We start from the raw sequence: 26927 nt of genomic DNA on the forward strand, positions 1-26927 counted from the left end.
ATGGCTTGTGCATCACAGCTGCTCTGTGTAAAGAACTGAGATGGGGCTAGATCACTGAAAATCCAATCTGAAGAAATGATGTAGCAACTTAAGCTAAAAATGCTTTTCATGTATGCATTCCAGGGCAGGCAACTATTTTTTAAAGAAACCTGAGGACTGCAGCTATTTTACACTTTTTAGTGAATCATTAACATAGTTTGTATAATTGTTTTCATGAGTAAAGTGAATGCCAGGCTGCAGAAATCAAATGAGTTGCTATCTGATGCATAGACTTTCCTTCATATAAGTGGGAACTTGCAAATCGTAAAGCTTGAAAAATGCATGTGGCACTTCTCTTCTTATGTCCTTCATCTCCCTCTTTTCAAGCTTTTAGGACTTTGACAACCAGATCTCTTAAATTGTAACCATGCCATCATGTGAACCACAACATCCCCCCCCCAAGATGAAAGCTCTAGACTCTCAAAAGGGGTCTGTTGTTCACCCATATATATGTTCCTTCAGCATTCCACACAGAATGCCACATGTATTGCTCACCTTTGCATTACATCTTGGCTCATTAGTGTGCATTTGACTGGCAAGGAAAATGAAATTATGCCTACTAAAAGACAGTCTTATGGAGGGGACTCTCAGTAGTTAGCAGTTGTCTTGACTGGAACCTAAAGTCTGATGTGATAGGAGTTGGGAATTTTGTGTTACCACTCTATCCAATTTAATTGTGCTGACCTCTGTTTACTTGAAAAGTTAAGCTTCATAGTAGAAAATTCCTGGCATAGAAGTACCTATGTCCTGTTTCTGACTACTAAAATCTGTTAAAATGAAGATTCTGGACGGTGACTTCCTTCTTGCTGAACTGTGTCATTATCCATTGCAACAGCTTTATAGATGGCAAAAACCCATTTTGCTTATTGTTAATACTTTTCAGAAGAGAGATTGTTGTAAGAGTTGGAGAATGAAGGGAGTGATAACCATAACAGCATTATTGTACAGTGAGCAATGACTTTGACTAATAAGTCTTGTCATTGTAGGAGAGAAGCTGTTTGTGCTGTGCTGCCTGCTTCATATTTATACTCTGACAAGACTCCAAAGGTTGGCTACTAAGCATGCTCAGGCCCAGTGAACATAGACCTTGGTGGATTGAAACAGTTTTCTTCCTCCTGCCCAGCCTTGTTTTGTATGCTTGTGTCCTTTCTGTCTTCCTGTCTTTTTCTTTTTTTGCATGCAAATTCCCCCTGTAGTTTGCAGCTATGGCTAGAAAGTGGGTTTGCAATCTGTGATTTGGGTTAACTGTGGTGAGCAAAAACTGTTTATGCAAGCATAACAATGCAGGTTAGTTTGCTTGGAATAAAGAAGATGGGGGAGAATGTATGTGAAGCAGGGAAAAAGGAGGATCGTGCACATCTATGGAATTGTTAGAAGACTGGGCGGCCTTACACCTGGACTTGAGACAGGAATTGTCTTCCCCATTGTACTAAAGGTGAAAAGCCAAAGGAGTCTCATGGCATCTAAAGAGTAAAGGATATATAATAGCATAGGCTTTTAGAGGGCAGGCGTCTACTTCATCAAATACGTGCACTGAGTCCTTAATCAGCAGATATAGATACATATGGACATGGATATAGGGCCGTGAACCTTGAACTGGAAGGAAAGGCAGCATAGAAATGTTTTAAATAAATGTGGGGAAATTCTGAACAACAGCCTCAAAGGGCCATGGTTCTAAAACTCAAGTGCACACACTGACCATTCACAGGAGCTGTAACTGGTGACAACACAGGCTCCCTAGTTTTAACTTGTACTTGGGTGTATATGGCATAACAGAATGACCCAGTATTCTGAAGTTATAGCAACAGCTGCTGCCCAGCTTAATTGAAATTCTCTCCCACTAGGAGACCTAAGTCTTCTGTGCTATAAATTTAAAGTGATTCTAGATTTGAGTCTTATTAATGAGACTTTGTTCGCAACTTGGCTTGAATCTAATTCACTTTCATATGTAATGGATGATGTTACTGTAATATTTGCATGGGTTCGCTTAGCGCTTGCCTGAAGAGAAGTTATCCTCATTGCGCCGCTGTGAAAGCATCCATTATTGCTGCTGTAAACTACTCAAGTCACAGGACCTGTCTTAGGCTCAGTGATGAGTTCATTGATGGCATTCGATAACTGCTAGGAAATATTTGGAGTGAAATAAATATGAATTAGTGATTCATAGTTTGCCTTGCACTCTGCATCAAACATGGGTGTTGTCTCTGTCAGAGAATGATGCCTGACTTCTCTTGCCATGTAACTCACCTGAATCAAGATTAAGAGAGCGCTTTTTTATTGAATAAGCTTTTGAAACAAGATAAATGTCTTTTTTTTTTTGCTTGAATAAGCTTTTGAAACAAGATAAATGTCCTTTTTTTTGCTTTTTTTGGTGTTGAATATGCTGGATATCCTGCTTTCACAATGAGCCTATTAAAAATCTCTCCTTGGTGCAGCCAGGAGGAATGCATTTATATCTTGTATATAAAAGCAAATACAGTAGTGAAATATTCCTCCTTAATTTTGGTCAGAATGAACAAAAGTGTCTGTGTTTATTCCTGCCTAATGCATCACAAATCTGCTGACATGCTAACCTTGGAGTCTTGGTTGGCGTTAATCAGGCCTGTGCACCGGCAGGAAAGATGTACCTAATGCACTCCATCAGTGCAGTTTGCATATGGAAGTTCTCACAGGGGAGCTGCCCTGTGCCAGCTGAGGGTTACCTGCCCACTGCAGTTATTGTATGTAATTATCGAACCAATCTGTTCAGCCCAGCAGGGTTTAGATGGTAATCATGAAGCAACACTTTGGAAAGATGTAATGCACTCTCCCCTTCTCTCGTCAGCTATGCAAGGTTGTAACCGCTCCGGCGGCTATTTCACTAAAGCTATACATTTCTCAAACTTAGGGTGGGATAAAAAGCAAGCTGAACTTCAGCCATTATTTTTATGCTTATGAGCTAAGATATGTGGCCCATGTGTATGTGTGCCCCGTGAAAAATTCCAGCTAATAAACATTCACTGCAAAACAGGAAAAAAGAAAAGCTTTGTGTATTAAAATGTTTTTCTATTCTGTGGCATTTAGAAATGCATGGAACTGGGTGGAGCTCTAGTTAGGGCCACTAGGGGAAAAATAATGTGCTGTATTTTGACAAGATACAGTTGGGGGGCGGGGGGGGGGACAACGACAGTAGGACTGAAGTTTGCCTAAAGAAATGCTATGTTTGGGTCCAGTAGTACTTGGATACCAGCAGGATTTTGGGGGTTTAATCTTTCGAAAGGTTAAGGCTCCTTTCATCAGATCCCTTTGCTGGGTATCTGATGAAGGGAGCTTTGACTCTTGAAAGCTTATTACCCCCCCCCCCCCCCAGTTGGGTCTCCAAGGTGCCACTGGACTCGAAAATGGCTACCCTCTGAAACTACCTGAAGGAATGTAACCTTATAAAAAGAAAGGAATCCTGATAAGTTTAAAAAGTATTGATTCTTGCTTCCCTTTCTGTTTTAGAATCAGTTGCATTCTGCACCCAAAATGTCTGAATCATGACTTCCCCTTTAAGCTTAAATTAGTTCTGTGTATTCTTTAAGCACGCTTAATTTGATATATAGTGGATAGGTCGTGCAGTTTTGGAATGTACTGGCAAAGGCGGGACTAGGAGCAGTGATGTGGGGGGCAGAGGGGCTGGAGCAGGGGAGCAAGTGGCACGAGAAGCAAGTTTTCAGGGCTCAGATGCCATGGCCGCCTTAATTCCTGATCTTTCCTTGTGAAAGTGAAATGTTTCTTTGTAATCACATAGACTAGAAACTTGAAACAAAATTAAATGAAACTTGAGAGATTGTGGAATGCCAGAAAGCACATATTGTAATTCATATGTTGGGAATAATCCTAATACATCATTTGGATTATTAACTATAAGTTTCTTACTGAGCAAACTAGAATGGGAACCTGTGGAGGAATCTCAGTTTTTAGATCTATCAAGAAAAAGAATGTCTGCTGTGTTATGATTTTTTTTTTCTGCTGTGGATATTTTGAATTGATTGGCTCTGTAGAGATGGGGAATTTTAATAGCAAAATATACATAGCAGTTTATTGTAATGCCTTGTCTTTGTGCGGTTGGCCTGCATGTATTTTTCTGCTTTACATTAAAACTTGTTTGGGTTTTTTTTGGGGGGGGGGCAGCAGTCTAGAAGAAAATTAGCTGCCACATCAGACTCCGCTGCTGCCAATGAAGATGACAGTGAAACAGCTATGGATGAAGTGAAAACTACCCCCAAAAGAAAACGTGCTCCATCTAGTAAGTCAAATGTACCCCTTTATATTTATCATAGTCTTGGCAAAAATGAAAATGTTTTAGTTCTGCAGTAAATGTGATTATTTTTGCTGTGTAACTTCAGGAGAATTTTCAGCTCTCTGTGGGCAATCAACGTGAACTCAGATGGCTGCCCATCATATAGAATGAGTGAGCTTTAGTTGATGAAAGTTTGGTGGTGGTGGTGGTTGTTCCCTGTCCCCTTTCCCACCATTTATTTTCCATTCCATGCTCATTTGAATCTTCCCCTATCTTGTCCAATTCACTGTCAGGTAGCGCTGACTCCCCAGGACCTATTCATCACAGCAGGTTGCAGCCAGAGGCTAGTAGCAGCAGCCACCATTTACAACAGTGAGTGAATTTAAAGTCAAGGAGCTATTTTAAGAGAAGGGAGTTATCCAGACAGGCTGTAAAATTATTTGGGCATAATTGATAATTTATGACCTGCCATGCAACATCAGCAGAGCTGCCGAAAGCAAGACTTCTCCAGTATTATCACCAAAGAGCTCTTTAACACTAAATGCTAGAGACCGAGTCTGACTCTCTAAGCTACTACCTATCCCCAAGAGGAGGCATGCTGGTCCAGTGGCACTACTAGAAGTGGGATGTATGATGAGGGACAAGCACATAAGGAAGCCTTAGCCAAATCTACAATGGATTTTAAAAGTTTGTGTGTACCATTACCTTGTGAGGTTTAGACTGAGGATATGGAAGCTTTTCAGAAGCGAGGGAGTAGTAAAAATGGTCCACCTTTGGAGAATTCTGGACAGCCCACAGGAGCTTCTGTCAGTGTCCTGGCTAATACCTGGAACTTGGAAGTAGCTCTTGGGTACCCTCTCCCATCTGGCAGATTCCAGTTTGGCTAGGGGCAATATAGTAAGCTGTAAGAGCACAAGTGAAGAGAAATTTGCTGCAAACACAAATAAATACAGAGCATGTTTCTGTGAATATTCTATGGTGGTGGTCAATGTTCCCTCTAAGCTGTGGAGTCTTGTGAGCAAAAATTCTATTTTGTGAGCTCCTGGCATTAAAATTGTGAGCGAGCGATTTGGCTACTGCATAAATTAGTTTGCTCTGGAGCCCTCCTTCCTGAGCAAAGACAAGAATGTGTGAGCCGGAGGCTAAAAAACTGTGAGCTGGCTCACACTAACTCAGCTTAGAGGGAACACTGGTGGTGGTGATGGTGAAACATCCTTGCTACACCACCACCATTATGTCCACACAAACCTTCTCTATCCTGGCCTTAGGATGTAAAACGTGGAACATTTGAAGCTCATTGTAATATGTTGGTTAGGCATTTTGCCGTTGACATCAGCTGCCACAGCTTGGACTAGGAATGGGCACGAACTGGGAAAATGGAGGTCCGTGGGGTCTTATGAACTGTGGTTCATGAACCTCCACGAGTATTTCCATTTACCAAACCAGTTCAGATTCATGAGGTTTGTACAGCTTCCAAGCGGGGAGGCGGAGCCAAAAGCATCGCTGAACTGGCTTGCATCTATTCACTCCCTTCGCTTCCACCTTTAAATGCCTTCTGAGTTGACTTGCATGAGTGCTTAGAGGGAACACTGGTGGTGGTGATGGTGAAACATCCTTGCTACACCACCACCATTATGTCCACACAAACCTTCTCTATCCTGGCCTTAGGATGTAAAACGTGGAACATTTGAAGCTCATTGTAATATGTTGGTTAGGCATTTTGCCGATGACATCAGCTACCACAGCTTGGACTAGGAATGGGCACAAACTGGAAAAATGGAGGTCCGTGGGGTCTCATGAACTGTGGTTCATGAACCTCCACAAGTGTTTCCATTTACCAAACCAGTTCAGGTTCATGAGGTTTGTACAGCTTCCAAGTGAGGAGGGGGAGCCAAAAGCATCGCTGAACTGGCTTGCATCTATTCACTCCCTTCGCTTCCACCTTTAAATGCCCTTCTGAGTTGACTTCCGTGAGTCATGCCACTGCGAGTGAGGTGTCAGAAGGCATTTAAATGCCTTCTGAGTTCACTTACGTCACACCAGGGTGGCGGCACGAATCACAAGTCAACTCAGAAGGTTTTAAAGGGTTCCCGACTGATGGCTTGGGCACCAGCATGTCTGGCCCATGAACCCTCTTACAAACCGAATGAACTGCTGCAAAAGCCATGATGGTTTGTTGGTGGTTTGTGAACAGCACGATTCGCGGTTCACGATCACACTAACCAGCCTGGTTCGTCATGAAATTCAGTTCGTGCCTATCCCTAACTTGGACTTCACTAGTTTAAAAAACAGTTGTGAAACGTTATAATCCATTTAATCACAGTTGCTTTCAGATGTTGTGGCCCCAGCAGGAGCTACCACAACTAGATGGCAACTGCCCGGCTGGGTCCAGGGAGCAGTTAATTCTTTATTGAAAGAGCGTTTGGCAATCATGAAAGCCCTTCTGAAGAAATTTCTGTGGACCTGAATGATCTTAACAACTGTAACCCAGTAGCATTATATCCCCCCCTGTGGAGACGTTGTTTGAGCATGTGGTAGCTGTACAACTTTAGATTTGGTGGGATAAGATTGATCTAGATCCACTTCAATCTGATTTTGGACTTGAAATGTACTTCATCTGAGATGAGATTATGAGATTGAAACTGCCTTTGGTTGCCCTGATGGAGATCCTTGGTTTGGGGGGGAGGGGGGAGACTTGGTAAGTATAAGTCTGTTGGTCTTGTTGGACATCTTAGTGGCTTTCAGTTCTGTCTGCTGTGGTGGTGTTATGGACCATTTGGCAGGTATAATGGTCAGGGGGGGTCTGTGTTTTGTTCTGGTCTTTTCTGGTTTTCCAGTTCTGGAAAGTGGTGCTGGGACAAAAATTTTCATCCCTGCAAGACTTGTGCTGTGTGGTTCCATCTTGCCTTGAACACAGTCCAATTGAAACTGTTGAGAGAGGTTTTCTGGACACTGAATGAAGCATCATTATTAGTATGCTGATACATTCACCTGTTTTCTTTTTGATAGGCAAAACTGTGAATGTTCTGAATGAGTATGTGGAGGTGGTAGTGTACTGGATGAGGGCCAATATACTAAAGCCCGGTCCAGATAAGATTGAAGTGCTGTTGGAAATCAGTGTTGCCAACCAGGGATTCAGGAGTTTTGGGTGGGTTTGCACTCCCAAGCAGAAACCAGGTTTGCAACTTGGCAGTGCTGTTTGGATTCATGTCTGCAGCTGTAGTGTATATAAAATATAACCCAATATAGCTTGAGGCTTTCTTTAAAGACGGTTTGAAAGCTTCTGTTGATATAAAATGCAGCAGCAGCAGGGTTTGCCCATTGGCATAAATTACAGGGAGCCTATCATCAGTTTTGAAAAAAACCTACACTGGCTGTCTGTTTTTTTACTGGCTGGAACCAGGGACTCTGGTCTTCTTGCTCCCCCATGATCCCATCCATCAGATAAGATCATCTACAGAAGTCCCAGTTCTGTGGCCTATCTTCTGATTGCAGATGAGTGGTTGATAGACAGAGCTTTCTCTGTTGCAGTGCCTCCTCCTCCTCTGTTGCAGAGCCATCCATCATGCAAGTGAGGTGTAGCGATTAAAATGTTAGGCTAGGTTCTGGGAGACCCCGGTTTGAATCTCCACTCTGCTACGGAGTTTTGGTAGGTGACCTTAGGCTAGTCACGTACATTCAGTCTCACCTACCTAACAAAGAAGAAGAAACAATGTTGTAAGTTGCTGTGAATCCCTACTGGGGAGAAAAGTGGGATATAAATATCTAAATAAAATAAATTTTGAGCTTCTGGTGCCAAGTAAAGACATTTTTTTTTTGTCCAGATCTTCTGTTGAATCTTTCTTTCCAAATGAACTTGCCTCTTGTATGTGGTTATAGTGACACTTAATATTGACACTTACTGCTGTTTTTTTAAAGTTAAAAGACTTTAATGGTACAGGTGTTATGTGATTACTGATCTTTTAATGGTTACTGCTTTATATGTTCTGTTTTAATAATAGAAAATAATAAGCCACCTTAATATCTAAACCAGTGGAGGAGGGATATTTTAAAACAAACGTTTAAAGGCTTTGCTTCAAGTTAAAAACAAACCTATTACTCTTCCAAGTTGAAATAGAATTATATAGCTTGCAGACTGAAACAAGTAGTCACAAATACTTCCTTATTGTTTCTGTGCTACATGTGCAATAACACAGGTGGTGTTGTATTGTTTACTTCTTGAAAAACTAAAATCTAGTACTTGCAGGCCAGCACTGCTTAAGGTAGTTGTGACACCTACAGGAATTCCAAATAAATTTGTCCACGGTTTCCCCCTCCCCGCCCCCCAAGTTAGTATACATCTAAAGCAGGGCTTTTTTTCTGGGGAATGCGCCAGAACGGAGTTCTGGAACCTCTTTAACAACATTCTTTTTAAAATGTTTAAAAGTTCATGAGTTTTCAGTATACAGATTGAAAACTTCATTTCCCTTTTGAGAGTTCTGGCACCTCTTTTTTTTTTTTTTTTTAAGCGCCTTTATCTAAACTAGTGCTCAAAATTGGGTTGGGAGGTAGGAGAACTTTCCCAGGACTGCTTCTGTCTTCGAACTCACACATGTGTGGTAAAGTCTGGTACCATGTTGCATGATCTGTCTCTGCCTGGGAACCAAACTAAAAATTTCAGTGGGATGTGCTACAATATAGATCATGCCAATTTTTACCTTTTGCTGAACACACTTTTGCTGAGAAACTACTGCTTTCCAAACCATTCTCTCCAATGCAATATGTGGGTTGTGCGATTGTTGTACTTACTTGGCCCTGAAATGCATTTAGTGTGTGAATTGCTGGGAAAGTGAAAGTCTTGTGTACTTTTGCACCACAATTTAGTAGGAAGATGAAACAGAAAGGCCCCCTCCTTCAAAAAAAGAGTGGAAGAAAGCAGGGGGGCTCCGAGTTAGATATGAAGTCTGTGCTGTGTGGCATTGAGAGAAAAAGTGGGTTAATAGCAAATGGATTAAAAAGAAAACTGAGTTAAAATGGAATGAAAGGTGTGGATTTTTTTTAACATGGCTAACGTATCCATACACCCAGCCCTCTTGAGTCTGTAAAATGTTAAAGTGGCCCTCAGTGATTTGAGTGGAACACATTAAGATATTGCATTCTCTACTTCATGCAGCTTTGCAGGGTAGGAAAATGTTTTTGTTATTTTTTAACCCAAATTATCAAGGTTATAAAGAACAATTTCAATAGCGGAAGCAGACAACTTTAACACAGAAATGCTCCTCATTCAACCCTCTTATTTGTAGTGATTAACTGTATTAGATTGAAAAGTGTGTTTTCTGTGTGGTTGCTAACGGTGCTTCATTTCCCCATTGTCTGCTTCTGCTGTGCAGCCGTGAAGGTTTAGAAGTGTCTTCTGGGCCGGATGCTCTAAGACTTAGCAGTATCTTTCAAAAACACACGTGATCTCTCTAATGGGAGCTTGGAAGGTTATGTGAGGGAGAAATGCAGTAAAAGGTGAAATTTCAGAAAGTGGCCATCTTTTGTTTTCTTGGTCGTAGTGGCATCTGCAGCACACTGAGCAGAGGTTGTCAAGCATTTAGTTGCAGTGATTTGTCGGCTCTCTGAGTTGAGAACTTGGTGCCATGAACTCTGTCCCTACAGCCAGCTACTCTTCCTGTCATGCGTCCCTGGTGTTAAATTTCACTGCAGTTTTGCTAGCCAGTCTTAGTGCTGTGAAATCATTTAGGGAGGATTCTTTCACTAATTTAGACTCTTTCAAGTCACCGATGAATCTAGTGAAAATCTGTCTCAGTACAGATACTCTGGGTATTTAAATTGTATCTATTTAAATTTTGATCTCATCCAGACTCCAAAGACCAATGTACATTAATCCCTGCTACCCTGTTTCATTCTTACAACAGCCCTGTGAGGTATGCTAGGATGAAAGACAGTAAGTGGCTGAAGGTCACCCAGTTTATTTCATGGCAGAGTGGAAATCTGGGTTTCCCCAGCTCTATTCTATAACCACTACACCACAGTGGCATTTCCCTCCATTGTGAAAAATTTTAACATGTTATGTGTACTAGGCAGTCCTAAATTAAGACATGCTTGTTATGTCATTGTGGGGGCCAATCCCTGCTTTCTTTGCTCACCATCCCCATAGATTGCTGCACTTTTAACATTATTTCATAGAGGCTCTTGCCCTGTCGGCTTACCCCAAAAGCAATATTTGGCCATATGTTTTCTCCTGTGAAAAGCAATGCCCCCTCTAAGCTGTGGAGTCTTGTGAGCAAAAATTCTACTTTGTGAGCTACTGGCATTAAAGTTGTGAGCATTCAATGAGTTTGGTTTGGAGCCATCGTTTCTGAACTAAGACAAAAATGTGTGAGCCAGAGGCTAAAAAACTGTGAGCTAGCTCACACTAACTCAGCTTAGAGGGAACACTGGTGATAAGTATTTTTCATACATTTTGACAACAGGTCAATTAGAACACTTTAATTTAAAAAATACAGTATTTGTATTTTAATTAGTTTTATTAAGAAATGTAAACTAATATGTATTTTTGTTATATAATGTAATGTTATATTACATTAGTTCAGTTTATCTAACTGTATATTAAGTTGTATTCAACAATTTTACATTTTTGTGTATGTGGTAATGAAGAAAATAATTATTTACAGTAGTAAGGCTTTGTTATGTATTACATTCACAGTCCTACTATTAAGAGCTAAAACAATTGGTTTTCGTTTGTCTCTCAGTCTTGAGCATCCTACGTTTAGTTGTCTGTGAGCAAAAACAAGGATTTTGCAAATCAGCATCAACAATTTTTCATGAGTGTCCTTAAGCTTTATTAATGCTCATTGTAAAATTGAGTTGAATCGGTTAACTGAAGCCTTTGAAACTGAAATGAAAAGTCTGTAGGTATTATAGGAATTCTTGGAATAAGTACTACCTGGTCTGCTGCTTTATGGCCTGTAATTACTCTTTGTTAATGATATCTAATAACTGCAACCAAGAAATCAGAAAGCATTTGAGACTGGGAAGGGCATCCATGAAGAAGCTAAAAAAGGGCTTCAGCGCTGAGGGTGATGGACGCTTAAAGGAGCAGCTCCTCATTCCCCTCATCTTTGAACCATACAATCACAATTTTATTTTATTTTCTTACCCCCTCTTCACAAACACTGGGACTACCGATATGGCAGCATCTTCTATGGGCAACCACAAAGACATTCAGGACTTCTTTACAAAGCCCGTTCCATCCAAAAATACTGACGAAGAAGCAAGCAGAGCAGACAACATGGTGACAGAGAGCTCTTCCCAGTTCCCGCCTTCTTCAACAAACCAAGACACCGACATAGCAGTAAGGCTGGCAAACATGGAATCAAAGATCTTAGAACGCATGACTGCCCTCATGAGCCCCTTAGCTGAGTGGTTTGCCGAGTTCACAATAAATCTAAACAAAGTGAGTCAAACAGCAGAAAACGCAAAAGAAATTGGTTTAGCAGCACAGGAAGAAGTGCGTTCTCTGTGGGCAGAAAATGGCTGCCTTAAAGACAGAGTCTTGGTGATAGAAACATCTTCCCACCGGCCCAATCTTACGTTTAGGGGCTTTGCTGAGAAAATAAATATGAATAAAGATCTAGCAATCTTCATAGCAGACTGGCTGGGAACTGAACTAAAATTAGAAGAAGGGATCGTCCCTGTAATCACAGCAGCGCTTCGTTTGGGGCCATTAGAAAATTCTGATTCTAAATGCTGGGGTCCCAGAGATATCCTAGCAACTATTCCTGACCAAAGAACCCGGAAAAAGATTCTAGATGTGGCCAAAACCAAAGGCTATTTATCTTACCAGAACAACCAGATCCCAGTGTTCCCGGATCTGCCGCCCGACGTGCTAGCCAAGCGGAGAGTTCTGAAGATGATCATGGAGCCACTTACACAAGCCAAAATACACTACAAGTGGTTTAACCTTAACCTTACTAAACTCCAAGTATCTTGCAAGGACAGACTGTATTCTCTATTTCCTGAAGTTCAAACATATGCAGAAAACACTTCGTGGTCAAAATGTCTCTATATGCATGGCTATGACAGATGAGTAGAGGGAAGTCCAAATGGTATAGCCTAGCAGGGTTGGTACTTGTAAAGGAGACATCTGCGACAACATAGTCTCAAAACTATCAACATCTTATCAACTTGCAAGGAGTTGCAAACGAGAGGCCTTTTGGTCTCACTTGACATTGAAAAAGCTTTCGACTCAATAGAAACGTCATATCTTCTTTCCTTACTCCGGCATATGGGCTTTGGGGAATCTTTCCTCTGTGCGATGACGATGATTTACAACTGCCCTACAGCAACTATTAAAACTAATGGTGTTGCTTCAGAAGAGTTTACTTTAGGGAGGGGTACGAGACAGGGATGTCCCCTATCTCCAATTCTGTTTGCCATAGCATTGGAACCCCTGGCTGAGATGATATGGCAAGACCCACAGATCAAAGGCATAAACACGGGACAATCTATTTTTAAACTAAGTCTCTTTGTGGACGACATGTTGATTTATTTGACTGATCCAGAAAACTCTCTCCGACACCTCAACGGTTTGCTACAATCATTCAGCCATATTTCGGGATTGAAGACAAATCACAAGAAGTCTTACATGATGCCTCTCAACTTACCTGCGGTGACTGAACATCAAATAAGAGAAGCTTATGGTTTTCAAAAGGTAGTTAATTCCTTGCCAAATCTTGGGCTCCAAATACCTCAAAACCCAGCAGATCTACTGTTGCTGAACCATATAGCCAAATTCAAGGAAATTAAACAAGACCTTCACATGTGGAACCAGATGAACTTATCTCTTATGGACCGACTGCACTTAGTTAAATCATTTGTGTTTCCCAAACTACTATATCTATTCCGCACCCTACCCATTGCTATTCCCAAAAATCTATTGAAGGACTGGCAAAATGACCTAAACTCATTTCTCTGGAACTACAAGCATCCTAGAATAAGCTTCCAAGTAATTAGACGGCGCAACTCACAAGGTGAACTGAAATTTCCAGACTTGAAGACGTATCATCAAACAACCTTGTTGACATTCTTTATCAAATTATTGAGAAACAAAGAACAAGCTGACTGGATCATGCCTGTATACCAATTCATCAGTCCAAAGTTAATGCAAGAGATAGTCTGGAACAGCCGCCAGGAACGACCTGCATTCATAAAAAAAAAAAATCTTCTTCTCGGCAGTACTGAACATTTGGAACCACTTCGGGGACAAAATAATGCCTAAAACGTCTAGATTCACTACATTCCTCTTTCAAAGCTGGACTGCAACATGGCTGACATATGGAGGAAGGCTCATGTGATGCGTTTAATCGACCTTTCATCTACTACAGGACTTCTTCCTAAGGCAACTTTAGAAGATCTCATACACCACAACATCCCGTGGTTTTTCTATCTCCAATTAAGTCATATACTGAAAGATCTGAAAATACCATACATCCTTAAGATGCCTTTAACCCCTTTTGAACAACTTATGACTTCCTTGGACTCAAACCTCAAAGGCCTAATATCCAAGATCTATGATATATTAGTGAGACTCGATGGGAACAAACCTCGTATCTTTCCAACTAAAATGGCAATAAGACTGTAACAAACAACCTGATGATTTGCAATGGGACAAGGTATGGACATCAGGATTAATGACCTCAAATGTTGCGTCCACCAAATTGCAGGTGTACAAGATCATGACTAGATGGTACCTAACGCCTGAAAGACTTGCTAAGATAACATCAGATCACTCCCCTGCATGCTGGAAGCAATGTGGTGAATTAGGCTCTTTTGCCCATTATCGGTGGAAATGTCATGCTATCTCTGACTTCTGGCAGGATATTTTACACATATAATCATATTTTATACATATAATCATTGGCTACTCTGTACCATTCACACCAGAACTAATCTTCCTAGATGACTGGCACAAAACAAACATACCCCAAATAAGACAAGAGCTAATAACGAGTCTCCTTGTGGCTGCCAAAACTTCAATAGCGTCTGTGTGGAAATCTCCCTCAGCCCCAACGCAGAATAATTGGTTTAAAAAGGTTTGGAATCACTTCATCTTGTAAAAAATCACTGATAAGATCCGAAGATCCGAAATTTACCCTAAACAATCCAATTTTGATGAAAAATGGTTTCTGTTTTTGGACTATGTCCTTATGCATGATTGCCAACCACATATTCCTATATATCAAATTTTGATATTTTCCTAATAGCAATCTTTCATACTGAGCACTTACCTCCTCGTCACTCTTTTTCTCTGAGTTTGATCGTGGAATCCTCTGATCTCACCCATATCTTACATTAATAGATTCATAGAACACCAAACATGGTCTACTTCCCAATCATTCCATAACTTCTAAAAAGCACTAGAAAATTACATGTGTTTTAAAATTTAGCCATTGCTTATTTCGAAACTGAAGTTTTGTAACTGTAAATGTGAATAATTAAAGTATATTATACATGTATGTGCACTATGATTTATCAATGTACTGTTTGATCTTCAATAAAATTTATAAAATTAAAAAAAGAAGAAGCTAGAAAAGATCTTTATTTATTTATTTATTTATTTATTTTTTGGGATTTGTATCCCGCCCTACCCATACGGCCCAGGGCGGCTAACAAGCGGCCAAGCCGAATAAAACATGGAATACATAAAACTTCGATAAATACAATTAAAATGGTGCTGTGCAGTACATATTAAACAATCAATTAAAAAAATTCATTTAACGTTCAAGATGGTCGATATCCCTCATTTCCTCATTGGCGGCCAATGAAATACAACGCCGGAGCGCCAGAAAGATGTTCCTCTTCTGGGCAACATTTCACCCCCGTCCAAGGCCAGGCAGATGGTAAAGCGACCACGATGGTGGTATAGTGGTGGCGGCGGCGGCGGCTCCTACTCGAAAGCCTGGCGGAAGAGCTCCGTCTTGCGGGGGCCTGGAACCTCGAGGAGGTCCAGACTCCCTGATCGCAGCGCTCTTGGGGGAACATACGGGAAGAGGCGGTCCCTCAGGTAGGCTGGACCCTGGCCATTTAAGGGTGAGGAAGTGTGACTGGTGACCAAGATGGTTCATACCATAGTTTTTCCCATTACTATGTGTGGATATGAAAGTTGGACAATGAAGAAAGCTGACAGGAAGAAAGTAGATTCATTTGAAATGTGGTGTTGGAGGAGACCTTTATGGATACTATGGACTATCAAAAAGACAGGTGGGTTCTAGACCAAATCCAAGTATAGACTCTCTCCAAAAGCTAAAATGACTTAACTGAGGCTCTTGTACTTTGATCACCTTATGAGAAGACAAGAGTTAACTGGAAAAGACAATAACGCTAGGAAAAGTTGGACATAGCAGGAAAAGAGGAAGACCCAACACGAGATGGATTGACTCAACCAAGGTAGCCACAGTCCTCGGTTTGCAAGACCACCTGAGCAAGGCTGTTAATGATAGGATGTTTTGGAGATCATTAATTCATAGAGTCATAAGTTGGAAGCGACACTTTACACACAAGTTGGAAACGGCACTTTACACACATGACATCTACAGCATCATTCTAGGTACTAAATGGCTGTTTGTGGTAACTACACTGGATTCATATAATGGTGTATACATATAGAAATACTGAGTTCTGTATATCTTCCAGCATAGTAATTCCAATGATTCCCGTCCTTCTCTATCAGATTTTATAGCACTGTTAGTTTCAAGAGATGCTCTGCAAATTCACTACCTGTAGCATAACCAACAAGCTGTACTTGTGTTATTTTCTTTCAAAATGTGTTTTTGGACCCTTCAAATGGTGTTTTTGGAGCATACTAATGTATGATGATTTGATGCAGGCCTGTGACTCATCAGGTCTATATCCTTGTGGATTAACACATTGTTTGTCAGAAGTCCTCAGTTAATAGAATGGTGACTCCTCCCATAGTTAAATTATTTCTTCATAAATCTTGCAGTGCATGCTCTAAAGCTTCTAATGCAGCTTTGTGAGACATAGTGCACTCATCCTATACTATGGGGTTGCACTTTTATAATATTTCTCTACTTATACTGCAAGTTGTTTTGTCGGAATATTTGAAAAATGACATTAAACAGTAATTTGAGTACTAAATTATCAGGGTTTTTGCCTCTTTTGAAACAGGTTGCATCACTACCTTATGAAACAACAGCAATAGCCCTCATCTTGTTTCAGTGAACTTTGGCTAGATTTAGACTATTAAAAGTGCCTTTCTTGTTCCACCTATAGTGTCTATGGAAAATATGCCTCCATTCTTACTGAAAACAACATCTGTGATTCCTTTGAAAATGCTCCTTTGGTCCAGTATTAAAGTTGGCTCATTTTCACATGTGAATTCTCCAAGCTCTTCAGGGTCATATGCAATCTCTGTTGCAAATTTGTTTGCAAAGTGCATAACTGTCATCTCTTTGTGGTTCAAGAAGACCAGATGTTTTCAAAGGAGAAAACCAGTGAGGATTGTGAGGCACTCCAAAGGGATCTGTCAAAGTTGGGCGAGTGGGCGTCAGCATGGCAAATGGGGTTCAATGTGGCCAAGTGCAAGGTGATGCACATTGGAGCCAAAAATCCTAACTATAAATACACGTTGATGGGGTCTGAACTGGCAGAGACAGATCAAGAGAGAGATCTTGGAGTTGTAGTAGATAACTCACTGAAAATGTCGAGACAGTGTGTGACTGCAATAAAGAAGGCCAATGCTATGCTGGGGATTATTAGGAAGGGTATTGTAAACAGATCAGCCAATATCATAATGCCGCTATATAAATCAATGGTGCGACCTCATCTGGAATACTGTGTGCAATTCTGGTCACCACACCTTAAAAAGGATATTATAGCTTTGGAAAAAGTGCAGAAAAGAGCAACTCGAATGATAAAAGGGTTGGAACACTTTCCCTATGAGGAACGGTTAAGGCGCTTAGGGCTCTTTAGCTTGGAGAAACGACGACTGAGGGGTGACATGATTGAGGTTTATAAGATTATGCATGGGAAAGAGCAGGTAGAGAAAGAGGTACTTTTCTCCCTTTCTCACAATACAAGAACCCGTGGGCACTCCATGAAATTGCTGAGCGGTCGGGTTAGAACGGATAAAAGGAAGTACTTCTTCACCCAAAGAGTGATTAACACTTGGAATTCACTGCCACAGGAAGTGGTGGCAGCTACAAGCATGGACGGCTTCAAAAGGGAATTAGATAAGCATATGGAGCAGAGGTCCATCAGTGGCTATTAGCCACAAGGTATAGATAGGGACTCTGGGGCAAGTGATGCTCTGTCATCTTGGTGCTTGGGGGGGGGTCAACAGTGGGAGGGCTTCTAATGTCCTGGCCCCACTGGTGGACCTCCTGATGGCACTGGTATTTCTGGCCACTGTGGGATACAGAGTGTTGGACTGGATGGGCCTTTGGCCTGATCCAACATTGGCATCTCTTATGTTCTTATGTTAAGAACATAAGAACATAAGAACATAAGAGATGCCAATGTTGGATCAGGCCAAAGGCCCATCCAGTCCAACACTCTGTATCCCACAGTGGCCAGAAATACCAGTGCCATCAGGAGGTCCACCAGTGGGGCCAGGACATTAGAAGCCCTCCCACTGTTGACCCCCCCCAAGCACCAAGATGACAGAGCATCACTTGCCCCAGAGTCCCTATCTATACCTTGTGGCTAATAGCCACTGATGGACCTCTGCTCCATATGCTTATCTAATTCCCTTTTGAAGCCGTCCATGCTTGTAGCACCCACCACTTCCTGTGGCAGTGAATTCCAAGTGTTAATCACTCTTTGGGTGAAGAAGTACTTCCTTTTATCCGTTCTAACCCGACCGCTCAGCAATTTCATGGAGTGCCCACGGGTTCTTGTATTGTGAGAAAGGGAGAAAAGTACCTCTTTCTCTACCTGCTCTTTCCCATGCATAATCTTATAAACCTCAATCATGTCACCCCTCAGTCGTCGTTTCTCCAAGCTAAAGAGCCCTAAGCGCCTTAACCGTTCCTCATAGGGAAAGTGTTCCAACCCTTTTATCATTCGAGTTGCCCTTTTCTGCACTTTTTCCAAAGCTATAATATCCTTTTTAAGGTGTGGTGACCAGAATTGCACACAGTATTCCAGATGAGGTCGCACCATTGATTTATATAGCGGCATTATGATATTGGCTGATCTGTTTACAATACCCTTCCTAATAATCCCCAGCATAGCATTGGCCTTCTTTATTGCAGTCACACACTGTCTCGACATTTTCAGTGAGTTATCTACTACAACTCCAAGATCTCTCTCTTGATCTGTCTCTGCCAGTTCAGACCCCATCAACGTGTATTTATAGTTAGGATTTTTGGCTCCAATGTGCATCACCTTGCACTTGGCCACATTGAACCCCATTTGCCATGTTGACGCCCACTCGCCCAACTTTGACAGATCCCTTTGGAGTGCCTCACAATCCTCACTGGTTTTCACCACCCTGAACAACTTCGTATCATCCGCAAATTTAGCCACTTCACTGCTTACTCCCAACTCCAAATCATTAATGAACAAGTTAAAAAGCAGTGGACCAAGTACTGATCCCTGTGGTACCCCACTGCTTACACCCCTCCACTGGGAGAACTGCCCATTTATACTCACTCTCTGTTTTCTATTAATTAGCCAGTTTTTGATCCATAAAAGGACTTGTCCTTTTATCCCATGATTTTTGAGCTTGCTTAGGAGCCTTTGATGAGGAACTTTATCAAAAGCTTTCTGGAAGTCAAGGTAAACAATATCTATTGGATCCCCCTTGTCCACATGTTTGTTCACCCCCTCAAAGAACATTAACAGGTTAGTGAGACAAGATCTTCCCTTACAGAACCCATGTTGAGTCTGCCTCAATAGGTTTTGTTCATCTATGTGCCTACTAATTCTTTCCTTAATAATGGTTTCCACCAATTTACCCGGTATCGACGTCAGACTGACTGGCCTGTAATTTCCCGGATCTCCTCTGGAACCCTTTTTAAAGATGGGAGTGACATTAGCTACCTTCCAGTCCTCAGGAATGGAGGCTGATTTTAAGGAGAGATTACATATTTTTGTCAGGAGATCCACAAGTTCACAATTGAGTTCTTTCAGAACTCTTGGATGTATGCCATCTGGGCCTGGTGATTTATCAGTTTTTAAGTTGTTTATCAGTTTTAGGACCTCCTCTCTCGTCACCTCAATCTGACTCAGGTCTTTCAACACCCCTCCCGAACTCAGCGGCTCTGGAGTGGGCAAGCACCTCTCATCTTCCACAGTGAAGACGGAGGCAAAAAATGCATTTAGCTTCTCAGCCATTTCCCTATCATCCTTCAGTACTCCTTTTACCCCTTGGTCATCCAAGGGCCCCACTGCCTCCCTGGCTGGTTTCCTGTTTCTAATGTATTTGAAGAAAGTTTTATTGTTGGTCTTTACATTTTTTGCTATATGCTCCTCATATTCCCTTTTTGCATGCCTGACCACAGACTTGCATTTTATTTGCCATAGCCTGTGTTCTGTTTTATCAGCCTCACTGTGACTAGCTTTCCACCGCTTAAAGGAATCCTTTTTACCTTTTACAGCTTCCATTACTTTGTTTGTTAACCATGTAGGCTTTTTCTTATACCTGTTTGTGCCTTTCCTAACCTGCGGAATATATTTTATTTGAGCTTCTAGAATTGTAGTTTTAAACAGTTTCCAAGCTTCCCCAATGGTTTTGACCCTTTCTACTTTTCCCTTCAGTTTCCTCCCCACATGTCCCCTCATATCAGAAAAATTACCCCTTTTAAAGTTAAAAGTGGTTGTGTGAGTCTTTTTGGCCAATTCCCTATTTGTACAAATGTTGAACTCAACAACATTATGATCACTGTTCCCAAGCGGTGCAATCACTTTTACATCTCTCACCAGGTCTTGAGTGTTACTTAGGACCAAATCAAGGATCGCCTCTCCCCTGGTAGGTTCCATGACCATCTGCTCCATAGCACAGTCATTTAGAGTGTCTAGAAACTCAATCTCTTTCTCTCGACTAGAACACATATTGACCCAATCAATGTGTGGGTAGTTAAAATCACCTATTACGACACAGTGTTTTTGTCTAGCTGCTATCTTTAATTCATTCATCATTTTATAATCCTCCTCTATCTTTTGATCCGGTGGGCGATAACAAACTCCCAGTGTTAAGTTTCCTTTTGGCCCCCCTATTTCAACCCACAGAACTTCAAGAAGCGAATCCAATTCTCTTAGCCTCTCGATCTTTCTGGACTTTATACCCTCTCTGACATACAGAGCCACCCCACCTCCAACCCTTCCCCCCCTATCCTTCCGATATAATATATAACCGGGAATCACCGTATCCCACTGATTTTCCTCATCCCACCAAGTTTCTGAAATACCCACAATGTCTATTTTTCCCTCTGACACCAAGCACTCCAACTCCCCGATTTTACCTCGGACACTTCGAGCATTTGTATAGAAACAGCTGTAATTTCCCATACTGGTTAAGCCTGCCACCTTCCTCTTGCAATCTCGAGACCTTGTCAGGCAGTCCATGTCACTAGCCATGGTCTCAGTGGACAATTTCAATCCACCTCCCTGTAGAAAAGCAACAGGTACCCCCTCATCTCTCTGAGATGAGCCAACCCGAACCAGAGACTTTTCATCTCCTGTCGGCTTTCCCCCAATATTCAGTTTAAAAACTGCTCTGCCACCTTTTTGATTTTAAGCGCCAGCAGCCTGGTTCCTTCTCGGGACAAGTGGAGACCGTCTCGCCTGTACAGCTCCCTCTTGTTCCAAAAAGAATCCCAGTGCCTAACAAACCTGAACCCTTCCCCTCTACACCATCGTCTCATCCACGCATTGAGACTCCTGATCTGTGCCTGTCTCTCCGGCCCTGCGCGTGGAACAGGTAGCACTTCTGAGAAGGCTACCTTGGAGGTCCTGGCCTTGAGTTTCCTGCCCAGCAGCCTAAATTTCTCCTCCAGGACCTCACGACTGCATTTCCCCACATCGTTGGTGCCGACATGCACCACGACCACTGGCTCCTCCCCAGCACTATCTACCAGCCTATCTAAAACACGCGTAATGTCCGCTACCTTTGCACCAGGCAGGCAAGTCACCATACGGTCAGTACGCGGGTTCGCCACCCAGCTGTCTACCTGCCTAAGGATCGAATCACCCACTACCAAGAGCCCCCCTCCCACCCTGCCCAGGGATGGTTCCTTGGTGCAAAAGGATAACCGCTCACCAGCTGGGGAAGAGGTCCCTTCTGAGGGCACATTCCCCTTATCCTCAGCACGGTGCCCTGTTTCCCCTAGACCCTCATGCTCCCTGACAGCAGCGGGGCTGCCAGATCCAGAGTGGGACGGGAGTTTTCAGCTTCACTCCAGGCACAGCTTAAAATTTTCAAGTTTACAGAAAGAAAAAAAAACAGAGCATTCACAGCAACAACAAAAAATAACATCAGAATCATGCAAGGTCAGAAATTGCACATCACTAGCAATTCTGATACAGGGTGGTTAAAATCATTGGGCTTCTCCAGCCACACAAAGATACAACTTGGCTTTATCTCAGCCACACAAAAACACAACACTTCCTACTTTAGCATTCCAGTCCCCTATGATGATGAGGACAACATTTTTTGGTGTTCTATGAGGTGTTGTAGGTCTTCATAGAACCGGTCCACTTCAGCCTCTTCTGCATCAGTGGTTGGGGCATAGACTTGGATTACTGTGATGTTGAATGGTTTGCCTTGGAATCGGACCGAAATCATTCTGTCATTTTTGAGATTGTATCCCAGTACTGCCTTTTGCACTCTCTTGTTGACTATAAAGGCCACACCATTTTTTCTACGAGATTCGTAGAGAAGGGATATACTCTACATATAGACTCTAGCATGTAAGTGGCTGCTTACATGGCAAATAGAGAGACATTCTGGAGATGATATAAGCCAGGATATATCTTCATTTTTGGCACTGCATCTCCCATGACGCTCCTGGTGGCTAGTCTCGAAACTCTTAGCTTTATTTTCTGATGGGCTAAGTCTGTCATAAACAGACAACTATTGCTTCCCTTCCAAATAGCAGAGGATGGTTCTGGAGGTAACCTGGGGCAAAATATTCCTTTTGCCTTGATTTTTTTTGGCACTGCAACTCGCGTGATAATCTTGAAGCTGGTGGCCAGTTTTGAAAGTTTTAGCTTTATTTTTTTATTAGTTATGCCTGCCCTGCACACATCCTTTTATTATAGATTTTATTCTGTTTGGTGGGCAGTTGGATAGAGAAGAGAGATCCAATGGGAGACATGGTGGGAAATGTCCAAGTTGAGATTATCCACAAGAGGGTTAGTCCTTTAAAACCAAATGCCAGTGTTTTCTAAAAGCAGTATTCACCCATGCTTGCTTTTTCTTTGCAATTATTTGTATCCAGTTTACCTGCCACATGTAACTTGCAGGCATGTAATTTTCAGGTAATTGAGCTCACTTTCTCTTTGTACCGTAGTGTTGTACAAATCCAAGTGAGTCCTCAGTTTCCAACAGCTGGCCTTCAGTCATAGAGACCACACAGACTGTACTGGGTATTTCCTTCTGCTAAACTGCTAGTTGCAAGGGTTTCATGATGGGGTAAACACTGTATACAGAGGCGCGTATTCGACAAAACAGCTCTGCAATTTTCTTGGCATTGTGGAAGCAAGACTTAGTATTTGATATTGGGAATTGTTTTTGGTGTCCTATTGGATCATGTTTCTGGCTTGTCGAAAATGGTTATCATGGTCTTGGCATCATTTTCCTCCTTTCTCATGTTTGTTGAAATATGAAAAACTTTTGGGGTTGCCGTTTTAATGAAAGAATTTATTTCACAGACCTTTCATGTCTTCCTTGGGAATTTAAAAGAGCCTTAATTGTTTTCCCCTTTCATTTGCTTTTCATTAATGTGATGCCAATTTGTTCATGCTAGAGCAAATTTCAGCATAATGGTGAAAACTAAGCCTGCATGCTTGCATTCAGTGATGACATGATCAGGTTTGTGTCCTGAAAACTGATATATGGATGAGATAATCAAAATTAAAGACTTGCAGTGCAATTCAAATCAGAATTATGCCCTCCTAAATCTATTAAAGAGCTGTGGTAGCTCAAGTGGTTAAGACGCTGAACTGCAGGCTGTGGAAGGAAGGTAGTTCAGCAGTTCGAGACTCGAGTGTGCCGCATGACGGAGTGAGCTTCCATCTCTAGTTCCAGCTCCTGCCAACCTAGCAGTTCGAAAGCAAGAAATTGCAGGTAGATAAATAGGTACCACTTCAGTGAGAAAGTAACAGCGTTCCGTGTGCCTTGGTGTTTAGTCATGCCGGCCACATGACCACGGAAATGTCTTCGGACAGCGCTGGCTCTTCGGCGTTGAAACGGAGATGAGCACTGCAACCCTAGAGTCGGATTCGACTGGCTTTCGAGCAAGGGAACGTTTACCTTTTTAAATTCCATTGAAGCCAATCTATCTGTCACGTGCTCAAAGTGATTTAGAATGCAAGTTACTAATGGGAATTCCTTCTGTTCCTGTTTCGGCCAATTCTTCTGAACTTGAACATTGACATCCAGCAAAAGGGTGTGAGAGAATACCTAGAAATATACCTGTGGTTCTTGTTCAAGTTGCATCTCTTGTCACTGTCTCTCTAACTTTTCTCTCATCAAATTTGGAAATCATTTTTGGAGAAGGCCGTACGTAGAAGAGGGATGGGCATTCTGCAACAGTTCTTAATAATTTTTTTTAAAATGGTTTTGTTTAGATATTGTGTGCATGTGCACTTTTCCAGCTTAGGAATCTACCGTGACACACATCACCAGTAGGTCATGGTTGCTATAAATGTCATAAACCAGAAATGGCTAATTTTGTATAACCATGGGAACTGGGCTCTCCCCAGCCAACCTGTGTTGCAGCCTATCAAGTTGCATCTCTTGTCACTGTCTCTCTGCTAACTTTTCTCTCATCAAATTTGGAAATAATTTTTGGAGAAGGCCGTACGTCGAAGAGGGATGGGCATTCTGCAACAGTTCTTAATAATTTTTTTTCAAAAAAAATGGTTTTGTTTAGATATCATGTGCATGTGCACTTTTCCGGCTTAGGAATCTACCGTGACACACATCACCAGTAAGTCATGGTTGCTATAAATATCATAAACCAGAAATGGCTAATTTTATATAACGATGGGAACTGGGCTCTCCCTAGCCAACCTGTGTTGCAGCCTGTGCCGAGCTCTGTAATAAGTGTCAAGGACTAGTAGAGGAGAGGACTATTACTTGAGTGTACATAGAAGCCCCTGAGTGCAGGGTAGAGGCAGGACTGGTGTAAGAGGACTAAGCTTGAGGCTCTTCTACTCTTTGCCAAAGCAGGTCTGTACTCCCGTTTCCTCAGAGCATTGTCCTCCCTTCCACCCCAAGACTGGTGCCCTCAATAGATGCTTGGGGAACACATTTTTGGAACAGTAACCTTAGTTGTTCGCCAACACTTGAGTCATCAGCCTCAGTCACAGGGGAGCATTCCCCTTGGGTTGGATCCAGACTGGATTTTCCATTAGCGGAAGGGGTAGGGTGATTCTTTCTCCCTGTAGACCCCCAGTTTGCCTTTCATGCTGTTTGTGAGAGAGTTCCCTCAGGAGCAGCATTTTGGTGAGATCAGGAGGCTGCAGTGGGAGGAACGTCCTGTTCCTCTGGCAAAAGTGCTTTGCATGCATGAAAACCTTAGTCCAGAGCTGTCAAACACTTTTGTTATGAGGGCCAGATCTGACATAAATGTCACTTTACATAAATGTCACTTTGTTGGGTTGAGCCATGTGTGCCATAAAACATAATGCCAGGCACCGAAGATATAAACTGTATAAAGGACAGCAGCTGGAAAGCTCCAAGTTGGTGCGTCTTCACTGCAAAACGTCGTGGGCTGGGAGGGGGATGCAAAGGAAAACCCATATGGGCAGACTGGAGAGTCAGCGGTGCAGCACTGGGCAGACGCTCCCGGGCTACTTATCTACTGCAGACAAGGTGGTTCCGTCATGCTGGAGCCACAATCCCCCCTGAGTAGTCTCCTGTTCCCTTCCTGGCTCTAGTTGCTTGCAGGCCACGTCAAAGCCCTGGTTCCGGCCCCCAGGCCTTATGTTTGGCACCCCTGCCTTAGTCTATCCACATGGGCTGCAAGAAGTAGAGGAAGCAAGCACAGTAGAAGTGCCCCAGCTGCTGACTCTACCTACGTATGATTCTACTGAGCCTGTAACTTGTGTGCATATGTGTGTACTACACCCACATACATGAGAAACGATTTCTTTACAAGTGCGTCTGGGAGCAAGGAGTAGATGCTTCTTTCAGGCCGATGCTTCACTTTCCCTGTCAAACTATAGTTTATGTAGCTTGTAATAGTATAAACTACATCCGTGAATTTTACTACTATAAATTAATGTTATAATACTCAGGAGTGCCCTAAAGCTGGTGTGAGGACTTTTTATATGCAGTGTGTATCATGAGTAAATTAATATGAATTTTCCTTTTTAATGTATTAATGTAAAATGTTTTGATTGTGCTCTCACCATTGTTCTGTGGTCACTGTTTAGTTTTTAAATTGTCTTTTTATTCTTAACAACTATAGAGGCGAGAGCTTCCAAACCCAAAGTGCTGAAGACCTCTCCCAAAGTCCCGAAGATATCTCCCAAAATCAAGACAAGCGTGAAACCCAAGAAGAAGATTCAGAAGTAGGAGAGACAGAATAATGTGGGCTTGCTGCTTTTATTATTCTTCCCCCCTCACAAGGATTAGGATCCCCCCCTTTTATGTAAGCATTTAGCCTACTGACTGTAAAAAGACTATTCTGCACTGTGTAGTTGGGGGTTGAAGAATAAATATTTTAAGTCTTTCTGTACAGGAAAGTAAAGTTTACTATCGATACAGATGTTTTCAAAATTCATAAATGACTGGACACTTTTTTGCATCTCTTCCATTTCTATTACACTTGAATAAAAATAAAATATTAATTTTGTTACCTGTTCTTTTGGGATCATTGGTCTGATCCAATCACTCGCTTCAGCTAAGTTAGACTTCAGGTTAGGAAGAAGGCATTTTGCTTAGCGTAAGGGAATCACTGGACCCAACCTAATATTTCTCTCTGGACTTTGTCCACCCTGTTGTCCACCCTGTCCATGACTTTATAAATATCTAGCCCCCTAGTCAGCAGTTGGCTTTTGAGGGGAGACTACTCTTAAAGGCGTGAGAAGAGTGGTGGATTGGCCAGATTCTTCTTGGGAGGCTGGCAGTAAAGCCCGTTGTTAAAGCTACCCATCATTTTTCATGTATCTCCTAATTTGCCAACAAGAACCTCAGACAGAATTTGGCCCTGTATGCAGTCTTACAGTACCATGTCCTCCTATTTTCCCATCCTTAAAAAAACCCCACAAAACTTTAATCACTGGTAAATTAGCTTGAAATTGTTTAGCATTCCCTTCAATAAGCAAGAATTTTAGGCTGAGCAATTGGAATATGTTTAGACAGACATTCTGAGCACCATGCTTTCCCCCAAGCTGTGCTTCAGAAGAGAAATGTTTAGTTTTTACTTTTTTTTTTGCACTGACT

General features: G+C 42.0%; 1 protein-coding gene across 2 annotated transcripts in view; it reads left to right on the forward strand.

Moving 5' to 3' along the window:
• The window catches only part of VRK1 (vaccinia related kinase 1), a 52007-nt gene extending 25709 nt beyond the window's left edge, over positions 1–26298 (forward strand). Inside the window, exons 12-13 of one of the 2 annotated variants that reach the window (XM_015419317.1) lie at positions 4195–4309; positions 25951–26298. In XM_015419317.1, coding sequence (XP_015274803.1) covers positions 4195–4309; positions 25951–26057 — 222 coding nt within the window. In that variant the 3' untranslated portion in view covers positions 26058–26298. The remainder of the gene's footprint in view (positions 1–4194; positions 4310–25950) is intronic. The other variant, XM_015419318.1, reaches the window with a different exon arrangement.
• The last annotated feature ends 629 nt before the right edge of the window (positions 26299–26927 follow it).

The sequence above is a fragment of the Gekko japonicus genome, unplaced genomic scaffold, assembly GCF_001447785.1.
Source record: "Gekko japonicus isolate JY-2015 unplaced genomic scaffold, Gekko_japonicus_V1.1 scaffold236, whole genome shotgun sequence".
In the NCBI taxonomy this organism is placed as follows: domain Eukaryota; kingdom Metazoa; phylum Chordata; class Lepidosauria; order Squamata; family Gekkonidae; genus Gekko; species Gekko japonicus.